We start from the raw sequence: 18,501 nt of genomic DNA on the forward strand, positions 1-18,501 counted from the left end.
ATAAAATTTCATCCATAAAAAGTGGTTAACCGACACAAAAAAACTGGCCAGCCGAATAACTCGAAATCGGTCTGTTTTCAAACAAGAAAAAAAACGGTTAACCGGTTTCGGTTTTTGAATACTCTAACACTGACATATAACAAAATGATCGATTCATATGATATAGGACCTTCCGAAGTTTACTAGAAATTTATAACACATGATTTGATGTTGGGTATATAAGATTCGGCACAGCCGTATATAGCACTCTTATTTGTTTTCTATTCAGTTTATTTAAACAATACATATTTGACTAAATATCGTTATTAAATTATAAGTGAATTATTCTTTATTTATTTTAGATGTGAAACATATATCGGATGACTTAATGATAAGAAATAAATTTGTCAAAATAATAAACTCAAAGAGAACATTAAATATTTATTCGATTTTGACATATGAAATACATGCTAAAACTTCAATAATTGTACAATGCAAATGTAAAGGAACAGAAAATCTTCTATTAAAAATATCCGAAGGACGCTTTTTTAACAAAACGTATAATTGGATATTATTGGATGAAGATGGAATTTGCCAACATGGTCTTCTTCAAGCAGACATTCAATATTTGGGACCTAATGCTCAGATAACTCATGTTAAGTTCAACAATTCCATATACGAGTTTTCAGATTTTCACTCTAAAGGTCGACATTTGGGAGCACCATTAGAAATTATTTCTCTAGCTAAAGCCTACAAAATTCAAAACTCAAGTGATGTTACTTTTATTGAAATCAACCCATTTTCCGAAGTACACAGCATGAAATTCAGAGATAATTTTAATGGTCTGACTTTAAGAGGAGCCTCAGTTGTAAGTAAAATAAAAACAAGTAAGAAAGTATAGTCGGGCGTGACCGACCATATGATACCTTACAGTTATGAATATTAAATGTGATTTATTTTTCATAATAAAGCATTTATCTTCTATTACCTTGTTCCGATACATTTAAGCAATTTATGGATGAAAAACTAATTTTCTGAAAGAGGCTTTATATGGGAGCTAGGGGCAAATATGGACCAAGCCCGATAAAATTTTGTGAATATATTTATATTTACATAATATTTTATGTAAATATAAATATATATATATATAATCTATGAAATTTGACAAGGTCAACAAGGCTTGTATAAAACTTAGTTGTGCCGCTTTTTATCAATATACAGGTATATTTTATATAATTATGAGCTCAGAAGCTCTTTTGGGGGGTTGTGTTGTATGGGGGCTAGGTGAAATAATGGAGCGATTTAAACCATTTTCAATAGGCTTCGTCCTTGGGCAAAAAAAAGAGTGTGTGGGAAATTTCATCCAATTTCAACGGACAGACGGACATAGCTTAGTCGACCCAGAAAACGATTCTAAGCCGATTGGGTATAGGACGTATATTATTGAATGTAAGAAACATCAGCACAAAACCGATATACCCTCCCTACTAAAGTGGTGTAGGGTATAAAAATGTATATATATATATATACATATATATATATATATATATATATATATATATATATATATATATATATATATATATATATATATATATATATATATATATATATATATATATATATATATATTTCGATCACGCGATATTTTGGGTATATTGAAGTTACGCTGTCAGTGTGCTTCGCGAAAAAGCCCTTTTTTCGAAACTTTCACGTTTATTTTTCCAATATTTAAGCTTCTACCACAGTGATATCATATAGAGCACATTTTGGAGATATACATCAAACGACGAGTAATTACAGTGTCTACTTTTTCTCATTTCTAAATTTTACATAACCAAAGAGCCGCAAATAAACTCTGCGTGCTGTGAACATCCGTTTATATGAATTATTTTAAACAATCAGATATTTTTTTCGAAATTATTACAAATTATTGCTTTAAAATTTTTTCGAACATAACATCGAAATTTCGAAAAATGTTTTTTTTTTATTTTTTCGCCCAGAGATAATTTTAAAAACATAAAACAATTTTCGAACATAACTTCGAATTTTCGAACTTAATTTCGAATATTCGTACATAATATTGTATTGTCGTCAGGGGTACTCATCACTGTAAAATTTCAGCAATTTCGGTCTTCGGGAACTGGTTTTAACAGCTTTTACAATTTTTCGAACATAGATTCTCCTTTTTTCGAGCTTTAATTTGAACTTTCGAATTTAATTTTGAATTGGGACATCATTCGCATAAAAATTAGTATTTTATGCACATATTTTCATTTAAAATTTTTTTAGCCAACACTGAAAATAACCTGAAAACAAATAATTTCTATGCCAAGGGTAAGGGTTGGGCAAACTGGGTTATTTTTTATACTCATATTTGTTTTTGTTGATATAACTTTTTAACTGTATAACACGATAACCAGGCAACTGTGAATATCGTTAATGTATGTGAAGTGAATTATTTCGATATAACGAAAAATGCTTCTAACTATTTTGAAAGCTTTAATTCTTGTTTAAAACCATCGCGTCAATATATGCGCCTTATACGCACATAACTTTAACGGCAACGTTAAGGAAAATAATTGGAATACGGACACCCACGAAGACGATTCCGACCGAAATTTTATCGTTATTTGATGAGATTCAGCTAGCTGATCCAAATTTTAATCAATCGTGAAATCTCGCGTTGGTGTTAAGACCCGAATTGAGTTCGGCTATATATATATATATATATATATATATATGTATATATATATATATATATATATATATATATATATATATACATATATATATATATATATATATGTATATATCTATATATATAAAAATGAATGCGGAGCCACTTTAGTGTCAGTATGATCATTTAGGACAAAAAGTAGGCGGACTAGCATTAGGGGGCGTGGTACCTCCCATATAAATTAAATACAAAAATTTGTTTATCTGGGAAACTAATAATACTAAATTCTTAAAATTTAGCACGAAGAAATTTTACATCCATGTAAACATTTTGGGTAATAAATTGGCGGACTACCCATGAGGGGAGCGGCACCTCCCATATTAATTAAAAACAAAAATTCGTTTATCTGGGAAACTAATAGAACTAAATTCTTAAAACTTTGCACGAAGAACTCTAATATTCATCTGAACATTTTTAAGGAAAAAAGAGCGGACCTTCATCCGGGGGGATTAGAGCCCCCATATGAATAAAATAGAAAAATTCGTATATCTGAGAAACTATTAGAGCTAGAATCTTTAAATTTTACTCGAAGAACTTTAACATTCATCTGAACATTTAGAGTATAACGGGCGGACTTCAAATTGGGTACTTGGTACCTCCCATATGAATTAAATACAAAATTTCGTTTAACTGGGAAACTAATAGAACTAGATTCTTCAAATTTTGCACAAATTATTTTAATATTCATCTAAATATTTTGGAGAAAAAAGGGCGGCCTTTCATCCGGGGAGCATGAAGCCCCCACATGAATTAAATTCGTATATCTCAGAAACTATTAGAGCTAGAATCTTCAAATTTTACATGAAGAACTTTGACATTCATGTGAATATTTAGAGAATAACGGGCGGACTTTCAATGGGGCGCTTGGCACCACATATATGAATTAAATACAAATTTTTCATAGATAGAAGCCCCCACATGAATCAAATAGAAAAATTCGTATATCTGAGAAACTATTAGAGCTAGAATCTTCAAATTTTACATGGAGAACTTTGAAATTCATGTGAACATTTAGAGCATAACGGGCGGACTTTCAATGGGTGGCTTGGCAAAACATATATGATAGAAATTGGCGATAGATAGAAACTGGCGAACTTGCAATAATTTGCTTGACATCTTTCATATGTAACATTATTATCTGTTATTTATTTATACATATTCCTTTTAGGGTAGCAAAGCACAGTGGGTGTAGCTAGTATATATATATATATATATATATATATATATATATATATATATATATATATATATATATATATATATATATATATTATTATTTTTTTCGAATACTCGGTGAAAAATGTTGAAACACTTAATATCGCTTGCTTCTCAGCATATATAATTTGCGCTTATATATACGAAATATACACAAGGATACCCGAGTATCCTACCGACTGCGCCAATTAAATAAAAACCGTTTCTTTATTTTTTTTTTTCGACTTTATTGTCGTGATGTTCTTAAACAACTAACTTAAATTATATCATTTGTTTATCAACTAAAACTCTGACAGACATTCAGTCAGCAGTTTTACATTTGAAAAGAAATATGAGCTGTTTTCATATTTGAATTTATTTATGCTGAAAGAAATATGAGTTGTTTTCATATTTGAATTTATTTATGCTGAAAGAAATATGAGTTGTTTTCATATTTGAATTTATTTATGCTGACAATGTATTTATGTATTATAACAATAACACATACAAATCAACAAGCAAACGGGAGTTTACTATTGTGCATGGATTGTGTATCCATAACACTACTTTCTAAATTCACAAATTTAGTCAATTTTGCTGTCTCTCTGAAAGCACGCACACGAACTACTAAGGCATCATGTCATGTTAAAAACCAAACTATAAATACATTTGAAACCGTTGCTACGCCGAAGCCTCTAAAAACTATTCCTTCTAGGAAAACTATATTATATACAACCGCTAATGATATTGACTTTAGAAATAATCTCGGAATGGAACAATATAATGATATTAAAATCTATAAGATTAACATGTTGACGTAAATGACGGCTATAGACGTCGAGCACGGTCGCTCGTAGATACAAATGAATTCTATAGTCATCATATAGTGTTATATTTTTCAATATTTATTTCACTATAAATCGGATAACATTTTTGACTATAATTTACATTCGGGCAGTACTCGTAAGTACTTCATATGGGTAGATTCATAATATTTTTGAGTGAGAGTCAACGAGTTAATGCCCGTAATAGATAGATTATTGTGCTGGGGACCATTTTTGATCAATTGGTACACTCAAATTTTTGGCCAAAAGCACAATTGTTCAATTCACGATCAAGTTGTATATTGTACCTACTAAAGGGTAGTAACAGTGATTGTGAACAGATCTTTACAGCAAGTCATAAATTTATGTTTTCAATGAAAAAAAAAAAACAATCAAAACAAACATACATACATAACAATGTCAAAAGATAAAAAAATCAAATACTTAATATTAAATTAATTAAACAGGCGAAATAAATCAAATTGATTACTTTGAATTTTAAATTCTTTTATTTTCTTTATTCCACATTTTATTTTTTTGTTCTGGTAAACAGCTGTCTGTTTGTGATTTCAGTGTTACCACTTTATCATTTTTATGACAAAATCGATTGAATTTGTTGTTTATATGCTGAAATATACAACTGACAACACTAAACTTTCTTACAGCATTCGAAAAACATATGGAAAATTGTCGTAAGAGTTGTATAGAGCTTTTGTATAGAAAATACCAACAACATTGTTATGACTATTGTGGCAGCTGCTGACATACTATACATACAACGCTACAACATCAATTGTGAATTGAACAAATAGTTCGGCATTTTATTTATCGGGAAGGTAATAACGTTACCCTTCCTAAGACTGCTGACTATGCTCCAAAAAACTGAATAAATCTGATTTTTCATTAGTTTCAATTTCTTATCAGAATGTTCATGGCTTGAATACAAAATTAAAATTCTTTTTCCTACAATGGGCTAAGCGTCATTTACCCTAAAAAGCTGGCCAAAAAGGCAAAAAAGAATTTAAATAAATTAAAAAAACTGAGTATACAGTCAATTATTCGTGTTTAAAATTGTTCGAATAAAAATGTTCTTTTTATACCCTTTAGTGGGAGGGTATTACGCGTTGGTGCTCATGTTTGTATTACGCGTTGGTGCTCATGTTTGTGTTACCACTTTATCATTTTTATGACAAAATCGATTGAATTTGTTGTTTATATGCTGAAATATACAACTGACAACACTAAACTTTCTTACAGCATTCGAAAAACATATGGAAAATTGTCGTAAGAGTTGTATAGAGCTTTTGTATAGAAAATACCAACAACATTGTTATGACTATTGTGGCAGCTGCTGACATACTATGCATACAACGCTACAACATCAATTGTGAATTGAACAAATAGTTCGGCATTTTATTTATCGGGAAGGTAATAACGTTACCCTTCCTAAGACTGCTGACTATGCTCCAAAAAACTGAATAAATCTGATTTTTCATTAGTTTCAATTTCTTATCAGAATGTTCATGGCTTGAATACAAAATTAAAATTCTTTTTCCTACAATGGGCTAAGCGTCATTTACCCTAAAAAGCTGAGTATACAGTCAATTATTCGTGTTTAAAATTGTTCGAATAAAAATGTTCTTTTTATACCCTTTAGTGGGAGGGTATTACGCGTTGGTGCTCATGTTTGTAACGCATTAAAATATTAGTACTATTCTATACCCCTTAAAGTATACCGATCGACTCAGAATCACTTTCTGAGTCGATTTAACGATGTCCGTCCGTCCGACCGTTGGAGTGTCCATGTAAACGTTGTTATCAAAATACAGATCGCAATTTTCAAGATAATTTGATGAAATTCGGAATACGCGAATAGGACGATGCCTATTGAAAATGGTTAGAATCGGTCCATTATTTCACCTAGCCCCCTTACCACTGAACCCCCCGAAATGTGCTTTTGAGCTTATAATTATGTATTGTTACAATTTTGGTACACTATGATTATTCCTCAAATTAAAATAAGCTGTTGTGGTCCCCTTAGTGTCATCACTGGTTTGTCGCCCAGTTTTAAACGTCCCTGTTTTTCTCTTTTAAAGATAATCGATATGTAATCTAAATAACAAAATAGTCGATACCCAATTAAAAAAAGAAAAACTGGTTTTTGGACTACGTGACTTTTGCCACGTAGGCAGAATTAATTAAAAACAACTGAAGAAAAGAATTAAAGAGTAGAGAAAAGGAAAAAAATAAGGTCAGATCAGCTCGGGTCGGTGAATAGATTAAAACAAGATCGGAAACTTATTAAATAAAAAAAAAGACTTATAAAAATAAACCTCTCGGGAACCAAATTTATTAAATTGAAATAAAAGTAGTTATTAAGATTAAATCAACGACTTGTTTTATTTTTGTTACATTGGTGTCAGGTGTGGGATAACGATTAGTTTTCAGTAGAAAACATTACCATGCCAAGCAAAAAGAAAAGCGCTAGTTTTATAACATCTATCACCAAGACGGTGCAAGATATCATAGATCAAATTATGGAAAACCAAAGGCGGCGTGACGATGAGATAATTAAACATATTAGGGAAATACACGCTAACATAAGTACTAGGCTATGTGAGGTAGAACATAAAGCACGGGCCACATTTATTAATTCTACTGCGGCTCTATACTCCGGATTTGAAAGTCGACATCCTATTTATCCTAATAACTCAACTATGGCAGTTGGTAACTTGAATAATGTAGAAGTATCGCAACACGTAGCTGCTCTAGCTACTGCGGATCTTTTGCCAAAGCATGAGTCACGCGCTAACGATAATCTTTCTTCAAGTTCAGGAGTGCCAAGTAACAGCCATAAGCACGTTGATGGATTGGAAAAGCCCTCTCAAATATCCGCTGTCCGGGATACCCGCGCAAGTGAGAATAATGTACCACATCAACATAATGATGTTCACCCCCATGGATTTAATATCCACTCAGTACAGCATCCATGTGTAAATTGTCAGTCATCAGTAGGTCCTAGTTTTCCATCAATTGCGATTTCTAATTATGGTTATCCATCGGCTTTTCAAAACAAGCCCAATTTTAAACCACTGCAAGATTTTGTGATGGAGTTGTGATGAAAAATTAATGGCTGTAACTTAAAATTTAAGAGGTCGTGCTCTACGGTTGTATGGTACAATCCCCAGTAATCCTACTCCTACTTATGAACAGGTGCGACAGTTAATGCGTGAAAGGTTTTCCTTAGATGCGCATGCCAGCTATCAATATTTCAGGCAGTGTGTGCAGGGTGCTAGAGAGTCTGTAGAGGACTTCGCCATGGAATTGGAGCGTTTGTCACTGAGCGCATTCAAGGGCGTTCCACAACAAGTTGCGTCGGAAATAGTGGTACATCAGTTTATTGATGGCTTACGGGATACTCAGCTTCAAGGCTTGGTAGTGGCCAGTCGGCCTAAAAGTATTGGAGAGGCGTTGAGAACAACCCATGATTTGCAATCTCAAATAAACAGGTCGAAGCCACGAAGTGTGTACAATGTAGAAGTAGAACCGGAGTCTAATGTTGAAGGTTCACGTAGAACTCGCAAGGGTAACAAGTCGGGAAACGAACAGGCATCGGCTTGAAGAAGCCCAAGCCGATGAGTAACCATAAAAGAGCTTCCCAAATAACAACAATATCACAACAAATAGAATTAGAGCACATGAGCAGTTCTGAAGCTGTTGAGGGAGACAACCTGCTAAACAATAACACAGATATCAATTCGGAGACTACCCTCAATATAGGCGCCTGGGGAAATCAAAGTTTACATTGCGTGGCTTTCATTGAAGACCACCCTCATGAAATTATTGTGGACACTGGTGTTTCTGTTCATTGATTAACGTCGATCTGGTACCACCGTCTGCTCCAAGACGAAGTTGCAGTGTTTCCCAGCGGAGAAATTTTTAAAGCCACAAGCACGGCAGTTGTACAATTTCGGTTAAATAAACTACCACTTACACATGAATTTCTAGTGGTCAACGATTCAACGCCCTCGTTATTAGGTCTTGATTTCTTACGCTGTCAGAAAGCTTTCATCGATATTGGAGAATTACGACTTGATTTGAAACACGTATCTGTCCCATTATATCTTCCCCAACAGGCATCGGAAAACTTTGTTTACTTTATGGAATCAGTTACCCTCCCAGCAAAGTCAGATATGTACGTAAGTGTAAAATGTGCTTTTAAAAGTGAATTTAATACTTCCTTGATAGAGCTGTGTAACGAGTCTATGCTGCCATCGGGAATAATATTAGGTAGAACACTCGTATCATCTCACAGTGACTTGCCAGTTCGTCTGATAAATTTTAGTATCATCTCACAGTGACTTGCCAGTTCGTCTGATAAATTTTAGTGAAGAAGAAAAACTAATTTCTCCTATGACTATTGTTGGAAGACTTGAGGAGGTAAATGTGGCGTCTTTAGAAAAATGTGGACACCTATAAAAGGCTTTATGAAGTACCAGACATGTGTTTACAGTTAGAAGTATCCCCTGAAATTTCTGAAAACGAAAAATTTTTATTTTTTGAATTGGTTAAACAGTACAAAGACGTCTTTTCAACAGGGCCTATGGATTTTGGTTGTACTAACATTACTAAACACCATATTCAAACAAACAATTGTAAGCCAATTAAACAACCACCCCGACGTGTACCTTTAGCGAAGAAACATGAAATGGAGGAATTAGTTATGGATATGCAAAAGCGTGGCGTTATCCAGCCGTCTCAAAGTCCATGGTCTTCGCCAGTAGTCCTGGTGCGTAAGAAGGATGGAACAGCACGGTTTTGTGTTGACTACCGACGTTTAAATAGTGTCACGATTAAGGACTCCTACCCCATCCCCCGGATGGATGATATTCTGTCAAACTTATATGGTTCTAAGTGGTTTTCGACTATGGATCTTCAAAGTGGGTATTGGCAGGTTGAAATGGATGCCGAGTCAAAATCGAAAACTGCTTTTTCTTGTGCTTCTGGTCTCTGGGAATTTAATGTAATGCCCTTTGGACTTACAAATGCTCCCGCAACGTTTGAGCGATTAATATCGACCATCTCCGTCAAGTTGTTAAACGTTTAAAGACAGCCGGTTTAAAACTTAGTCCCAATAAGTGCACTTTTTTTCAACCCCGTGTTCGTTACCTTGGTCATATTGTCGGACGTGAAGGACTGGAAACTGATCCCCAAAAACTTGTTGCTGTAAAGGAATGGCCTACACCCACCAATAAAAGGCAAGTACGTTCATTTCTAGGACTTTGCTCATACTACCGTAAATTTGTTGAAAGTTTTTCCACAGTCGCCCGTCCATTACATGAACTCATGGAGACAAACAGAAAGTTTTTTTGGGATGAAAATACCCAAACGTCATTTTTATCGCTGAAACAGAAATTAATAACATCACCAATACTGGCTTTTTCCAACGACACGGATTTCTTCGTTTTAGATACAGATGCATCTAACTGTGGAGTAAGTGCTGTCCTAAGCCAAATACAAAATGGTCAGGAAAGTGTGATTGAATATTTCAGTAAAACACTACAAAAGGCTGAACGGAACTATTGCGTGACACGTAAAGAACTTCTCGCCATGGTGTTAGGTACAAAACATTTTCATCATTACCTGTTTGACCGTCATTTTCTGCTAAGGACTGATCACGCATCTTTAAGGTGGCTGTATAATTTTAAGGAGCCAGAAGGACAAATCGCTCGTTGGTTAGAACGTCTCCAACAATATGACATGGAAATACAGCACCGCAAAGGAATTAGCCATGGCAACGCGGATGCTCTTTCTCGCCGACCGTGTCAGAACTGTAAAAGTTGTACAAAAGCTGAAGAAAATGATTTGCAACACATGTTGACAGATAGTTCCAGAAAACGTTTCACAATATCAAAAGGACGATATTTGTCTAAATCAAATAAGATCATGGCTGGATAAAGGTGAGAGACCTATTAAATCTGATATATGTGAGTGAGTCTGCAGATTTAAAAGCCTATTGGCATATCTTTGATCAGTTGTATTTAGAAGATGATGTAATAAATTATCGTCGTGCTGATCCAGCTATAACATTAATCGTGCTACCTAGAAAGCTAATACCTGTAGCAATTGAACAGCTTCACCAATCAGTCACTGGCGGTGACTGACGAAAGAAGACACTAAGTAAAATTAAAACCAGGTTTTACTGGAACCGGCGTACAGCTGATATAATCGATTGGTGTAATAAATGCTATATTTGTGCTGCGAGAAAAGGACCCAGCTATGTTGGAATGCCCTTTGAAAGAATGGCTGTCAACTTTTTGGGTCCACTTCCACGTACTGCTTTGGGGAATCGCTTTATTATGGTTTGTATGGACTATTTCACCAAATGGCCAGAATACTTTGCCCTGCCAGACCAAACTGCCGAGGTCGTATCTAACGTTTTAGTAAATGAAGTATTTTGCAGATTTGGTGTCCCGTTTATACTACATTCGGATCAGGGTAGAAACTTTGAGTCCGAATTATTTAAAAACTGTATGGAAATATTGGGGATCGAAAAAACTAGAACAATTCCTCTAAATCCACAGTCGGACGGAATGGTAGAACGCTTCAACAGAACGTTACTCGACTACCTGGCGAAATTTGTGGACCGGAATCAGCTGAATTGGGAATTTACCACTTGCTTTGTTGGCGTATCGCTCAGCCGGGCATGAAGCTTCTAAATATACTCCCGCTATGCTTAATTTTGGTCGTGAACTACGCCTACCCGCTTACCTGTTGTTTTTGATTTAAGAAGTAAATTGGCGGAAGTTCATCATATGGCACGTCAGCATCTTACGCTTGCCGCTGAGACAGCTCAGGTATGATATGAGGTCAAATTCTTTGCAGTTTGATACAGGAGATAGTGTTTGGTTTTATTCTCCAACACGAAAAAAGGGACTATGCCGGAAACTACAGTCAGATTGGATAGGTCCTGTGAAAGTTGTGGAGAGATTCTCAGATCTGGTGTATAAAATTCAGCTTCCTAACACAAAGAAAACTAAAGTGGTACACGTAAATCGTTTGGCTAACTATAATAGTGAACTCTATCAGGAGATTAGAGTCTAACAGGGGGGCAATGTTACAATTTTGGTACACTATGATTATTCCTCAAATTAAAATAAGCTGTTGTGGTCCCCTCAGTGTCATCACTGGTTTGTCGCCCAGTTTTAAACGTCCCTGTTTTTCTCTTTTAAAGATAATCGATATGTAATCGAAATAACAAAATAGTCGATACCCAATTAAAAAAAAAAAGAAAAACTGGTTTTTGGACTACGTGACTTTTGCCACGTAGGCAGAATTAATTAAAAAAACTGAAGAAAAGAATTAAAGAGGAGAGAAAAGGAAAAGAAGGAAAAAAATAAGGTCAGATCAGCTCGGGTCGGTGAACAGATTAAAACAAGATCGGAAACTTATTAAATAAAAAAAAGACTTATAAAAATAAACCTCTCGGGAACCAAATTTATTAAATTGAAATAAAAGAAGTTATTAAGATTAAATCAACGACTTGTTTTATTTTTGTTACAGTATAATATAAATGTATCTCGATGAAAGTTCGCTCAAGTAAGTTTTATACAAGCCTTGATGACCTTGCCGAATTTCGAAATAATCGGACTTCATTTCAAAGCCCCCTTCAGAAAGTGACTTGAATATCCGCAAATTCATTTATTAACACTGCTGTTATTGCAATGAAATTTATATTATATATAAATATTATATATATTATAATGAAGAGCTTATTGCAGTAACTCAATTCGATTTTATGTGCTTTTTAAGTTACTAGGAACCATATCTAATGTCCCTAAAAAGATTTTTAGCGTATTATGGTAAATTGGCGATATAAGGGTCATGCCTCTTTTTCCATTTAAACAATTTGAAAAAAAAATTATTTCATAAACTCGATATGCCACATATATTTTTTACACTTTTTAAGAAAGTCCTTTATAATGATGGAGATAAAAGCGTAATTGATAGTTTTTATGTTAGTGTGATAGAACAACTTAAGACAATTATCATTAAAGGAAGAGAAAAATTTTTTGCTCGAAATCTCATGTTACTGCATAAAAATAATTTCATATATAATTATGTTGCTTACCAAGTTCTTGCTGATTGGAAAATGCTCGATTGTAAAACATCAATGAATTTTGCTTATAAATTTACTTTCATTTCATGGAAAAATCTTATATAATGTTTAAACTATGTGCATAATATAGAGTCATATTTATCATACCAAATAAGACATTGCAGCATATCCTATAATCTTTGTAAAACATATCACAATCATCAGCATATACAAAAAGCATAATATTATAACGCCTATTATATAAAGTGCATATCGAAACCTCTTTTAAACAATGGACTTGAAATTTCTAAAATCCGTGCAAGACTTCTGGCACAACATGCATCGAAATTGGTTCAGATTTTTAAAATGATGATCAAGAAGCAGAAAATCAGCTATGCTGAATAAACGCAAGATTATCTCAAATTTTAATCTGAATATTCAGTGCAAAACCCAAAACAATGTGTTTTGTCCTTCTATTTAAAATAGAATCATATTACAGTACCTGCCTTTTACTGCAGAATAATTTAGCTAAGTATATTTAGCCAAATTTATTCTCATATAAAAAATAAAATAAAAATAGAAATTTCAAATTGAAAATAAAATTTATAAATTTTTTTGTAGCAAGAACATGATAAGTCACTTTGAAAATGTACTAGAACTTGTTTTTTGAAAATAAAAAATGTTCAATTATTGTTAGGCAATAACTTGATAAGCCACAATTTTTTGCTAAACCAATGGTTTCCACTTTATTTATGATATCCATCTATTGGCATAAGATAGTTATCGACCTTATATGATTATTATTTACTATTTTTTGAGAATTTTTTTAAACTTTAATGTCGATTTACTTAAAATTTTATTTTTGTGGCATATCGAGTTACTGCAATAAGCCCTTCATATATAAAAATTAATGTGTGTTTGTTTATATGTATGTATGTTTGTTTGAAGTCTATAGCCGCCTAAACGGCTAAACCGATTTTGTTGAAATTTTCACAGTGTGTTCCTGTATGCCTGGAAGGAAACTTTTTATTTTGAAATTTCAAGCGGGCGAGGTGCCACGCCTTCTTACTAAATATGTAACTATTAAAAATCGAATATCTTGGAAACTGGTGCAATTATAGTCCTCAAATTTTGCACGGACAACTTTGAAATCCATAAGAATATTTTTGGACAAAATGGGCGGTATGGCTATAGTGGGCGTGGCACCTTCCATATTAAGAAAATATATTAAATCAGTATATCTCAGAAAATATAACAGTTAGAGTCCTCAAATTTTGTCGGAGCCAATTAAGTTTCAATATGATTATTTAGGATAAAAAGTGGGCTCACTAGCAGCAGGGGGCGTGGCACCTCCCATATTAATTAATTACAAAAATTCGTTTATCTTGGAAACTATTAGAGTTAAAATCTTTAAATTTTGCACGAAGAACTTTAATATACCTGTAAACATTTTGGGTAATAAATTGGCGGACTTCCAATGGGGGGAGCGGTAGCTCCCATATGAATTAAATACAAAAAATCTTTTATCTTGGAAACTAATAGAACTAGATTCGTAAAATTTTGCACTAAGGACTTTCATATTCATCTGAACATTTTGGGAACAAAATGCGGACTTTCATCAGGGGCTGGCTTGGAACCCCCTTATGAATTAAATAGAAAAAATTGTATATCTGTGATACTATAGAATCTAGAATCTTCAAATTTTACATGAAGAACTTTGACATTCATGTGAACATTTAGTGAAAATGGGCGGACTTTCAATGGGAATTGATTAATTAAATACAATACAATATTATTCTCATTTTTCATAGCTTACATTAAAAGCCTTATTAGCGTTCGGAAAAATTGGCGAACTTGCAATAATTTGCGTGTCACCTCCCATGTGTAAGTGTTGTCTTTAATTTTATATTGCTTTTAGGGTAGCAAAGCACACTGGGTACAGCTTATACTTATAAACCAGTAACTTAGACGAATCTTAACCTATTTTTAATTTCTTAATGCTGAGGGAAGCTGAGACATTTTAACAAACAGTTTTATGTAAAAAATCGGACCTGTTGAGCGCTGCTTTTCATGGAAGAAAAAGTTTTGTTGGTAAAAAAACAACATAGTGTCCACTGAATGCATTATCTTTCAATGTTCTAAAACTCAGTGTCCTAAGAATTTCCCAATCAGTGTTCATGAGAAATGTTCTGCTTGACCAACACATTCTATCTGGGCTCAGTTTTTCAAAGTTTCCGAAATATTCTGTGTCTGCTATGCGATCAGGCACTTCCGATGATTGTTTATAGCCTTCTAATGTGTCCAGAAGTTCGGTTGTAAGTGCCACCTCATATCTTAAATATGTTTAAATGGGTGGAATATCTATAAACGTTTCTAGTGCCTTGCTTGACGTTGTGCTTATGGCACCACTTGTACCCAAGTAGCATGTACGATGTTTTAGTTTATATTACACTTTTTGCCCAAGAAGTCAACTAGATTATTGAAACATAAGCTAGAATTAGTCTAATTACACGGGTTATACATATTATATGTAATAAATGTAATATTCATAAACAAATAAGACCACTTTTAGCTGAGAGGACACCAACGTGCGACACGAGTTTGTAGGCAAAGGGGGTAAAGAAGAAAGGGAATTAGCAAAAGATGCACGAATCGTAATTTAGAGGGTTTTTTTGTATGTCTTTTGTTAAGCGTTCGTATTTTTGGCAGTTGCTTTATTTTTATTCTGCACTCAAAGAGTGAAAATCGTGTGCGATCACTCGAATGCATGATTCAGTGTTGCCACTTGCAATATTTTGAATTTTATTTACTTTATATTTATTCCAAAAATAATAAATATTTTAAATATTTGCTTGGTAAATTTTAGTTATTTTTATAAAAAATATAAATAATCAAATAAATAACTATAAAAATAACAATATTTCTCAGCTAAACTCATATTTTAATAATCAATTGGTCGTTATTTCACCAAATTTGTATAAATTATTAAAGTATATTTGTTAAACATATTTAACACAACATTTAATTAACAAATATTTAAAAAATAAACATATATGTTATTAAACAAAATAATAGAAACAACATTTAAGAATCATAAATATGGCAACACAAACAAAAAAATGTCGCTCGCCTTTTGAGTCTCTACCAACATGATCTCTCTTTAACATGACGATGTCCTACGCAGCACAGTGGTATAGGAAAAAAAAAAGAGGGAAATAATTCGGTAACTTCTAAACGGTTAATCCGATTTTAATGAAATTTGGTGTGCACAAAGAGGAGGTGTTGTCGAGTTTAGGTTTTAAATTTGGACCTTATAGGCCAACCAGGGGCCCGGCGGGGGGTCATCAAATTAGGACACCTCGGCTATGTTAAATTTTTAAAACGATCCTATTTCTTCATTTGAGTTCCGATTTAAAAAAAATTTCGTATATAGAATCTCCTCATCGAGCACTATAAAAAATGTTGTCATAGCAGTAAATTATCTCTTATAGTTTAGGAGATATTCGCATTTGAAAATTAAAATTTTAAAATTTTTACCGTCCTTACTTTAGTTTTTTTTGATAATAGCAGGTCCAAATATTCCCGATTTTCGCCATTTTGTTTTATTCGCTTAACAACAAGTTTATATACCAAGCAGTGAAAGAATTATGTAAAAATCATGACTGAGTCCAAAGTTATAGGCATTTTAATTTAAAAAATTAAAAAAAGGCGATTTTTTGTCATTTTTTTGGGAAAAAAGTATCTTTTTCTTTTTAAGTTATCTAAAAAGTTTCTAAGAAGATGTATATAGAATTTATACTTTTTGGAAAGCTGACTTTACATAAAGTACGATAAATGAAACAAAACCTAAAAATTTTTGATACCGAGGGGACCAGGTCCATCCAAAAAAACCCTATTTTTTATGGAAAATTAAATTTTGAGCAAAAATTCTCAAATCGCATAGTCGATATCAAATTATAGTGACCTGTTTTATATGACCCAATATGTTCTTAATCATTTTGTAACGGGTTTCGATAACCCCGCCCCTGGTATGGATATAATAGGCAAAAAACTAAAAAATCCCATTTTTGGGATTTTTTAAAACTTTTTTGGGAATTCCGGGATTTCTAATAAGAAAATTCGAAATTTTGATTTAATTTTGGATTTTAAGTAAAAAAATCTACCTAACTGTAAAATTTCATCAAAAAATATTCATAAATAAAATTTTTATTGCAATTAGAAAAATTTGTATCTTCGCAAAAACTGAATAAAAAACATTTTTTAATTTTTTTTAAAAAAAGTATTCCGCGAATTTTTTAATTTTCAAAAATTATATACAGTTTTGAAAAATAGACAAAATTACCTTTCCATTGATATATAACATGCCTACCTAATGTTTTTTAAGTGACAAATTAATTAGGGAAAACTCAACATCTTTTAGAAAATTTGCCTAGCACTATTATTTTCATCCATAAGGTTAACTCTTAAATTTGTTACATATATGGATGAAAATAATAGTGCTAGGTAAATTTTCTAAAAGATGTAAAAATCATGACTGAGTCCAAAGTTATAGGCATTTTAATTTAAAAAATTAAAAAAAGGCGATTTTTTGTCATTTTTTTGGGAAAAAAGTATCTTTTTCTTTTTAAGTTATCTAAAAAGTTTCTAAGAAGATGTATATAGAATTTATACTTTTTGGAAAGCTGACTTTACATAAAGTACGATAAATGAAACAAAACCTAAAAATTTTTGATACCGAGGGGACCAGGTCCATCCAAAAAAACCCTATTTTTTATGGAAAATTAAATTTTGAGCAAAAATTCTCAAATCGCATAGTCGATATCAAATTATAGTGACCTGTTTTATATGACCCAATATGTTCTTAATCATTTTGTAACGGGTTTCGATAACCCCGCCCCTGGTATGGATATAATAGGCAAAAAACTAAAAAATCCCATTTTTGGGATTTTTTAAAACTTTTTTGGGAATTCCGGGATTTCTAATAAGAAAATTCGAAATTTTGATTTAATTTTGGATTTTAAGTAAAAAAATCTACCTAACTGTAAAATTTCATCAAAAAATATTCATAAATAAAATTTTTATTGCAATTAGAAAAATTTGTATCTTCGCAAAAACTGAATAAAAAACATTTTTTAATTTTTTTTAAAAAAAGTATTCCGCGAATTTTTTAATTTTCAAAAATTATATACAGTTTTGAAAAATAGACAAAATTACCTTTCCATTGATATATAACATGCCTACCTAATGTTTTTTAAGTGACAAATTAATTAGGGAAAACTCAACATCTTTTAGAAAATTTGCCTAGCACTATTATTTTCATCCATAAGGTTAACTCTTAAATTTGTTACATATATGGATGAAAATAATAGTGCTAGGTAAATTTTCTAAAAGATGTAAAAATCATGACTGAGTCCAAAGTTATAGGCATTTTAATTTAAAAAATTAAAAAAAGGCGATTTTTTGTCATTTTTTTGGGAAAAAAGTATCTTTTTCTTTTTAAGTTATCTAAAAAGTTTCTAAGAAGATGTATATAGAATTTATACTTTTTGGAAAGCTGACTTTACATAAAGTACGATAAATGAAACAAAACCTAAAAATTTTTGATACCGAGGGGACCAGGTCCATCCAAAAAAACCCTATTTTTTATGGAAAATTAAATTTTGAGC

At 32.4% G+C, this 18,501-nt stretch overlaps 1 protein-coding gene across 1 annotated transcript in view; it reads left to right on the forward strand.

The window, feature by feature from the left end:
• LOC119616243 (ionotropic receptor 75a) overlaps positions 1 to 18,501 on the forward strand; it is a 468,776-nt gene that overhangs the window by 146,264 nt on the left and 304,011 nt on the right. The window contains exon 3 of the mRNA XM_037972569.1: positions 342 to 847. Within this exon, the coding sequence (XP_037828497.1) occupies positions 342 to 847 (506 nt within the window). The remainder of the gene's footprint in view (positions 1 to 341; positions 848 to 18,501) is intronic.

The sequence above is a fragment of the Lucilia sericata genome, unplaced genomic scaffold (genome assembly GCF_015586225.1).
Source record: "Lucilia sericata isolate MDLA Ls3-8-SP2 unplaced genomic scaffold, ASM1558622v1 Contig000063F_arrow, whole genome shotgun sequence".
NCBI classification, from domain to species: Eukaryota; Metazoa; Arthropoda; class Insecta; order Diptera; family Calliphoridae; genus Lucilia; species Lucilia sericata.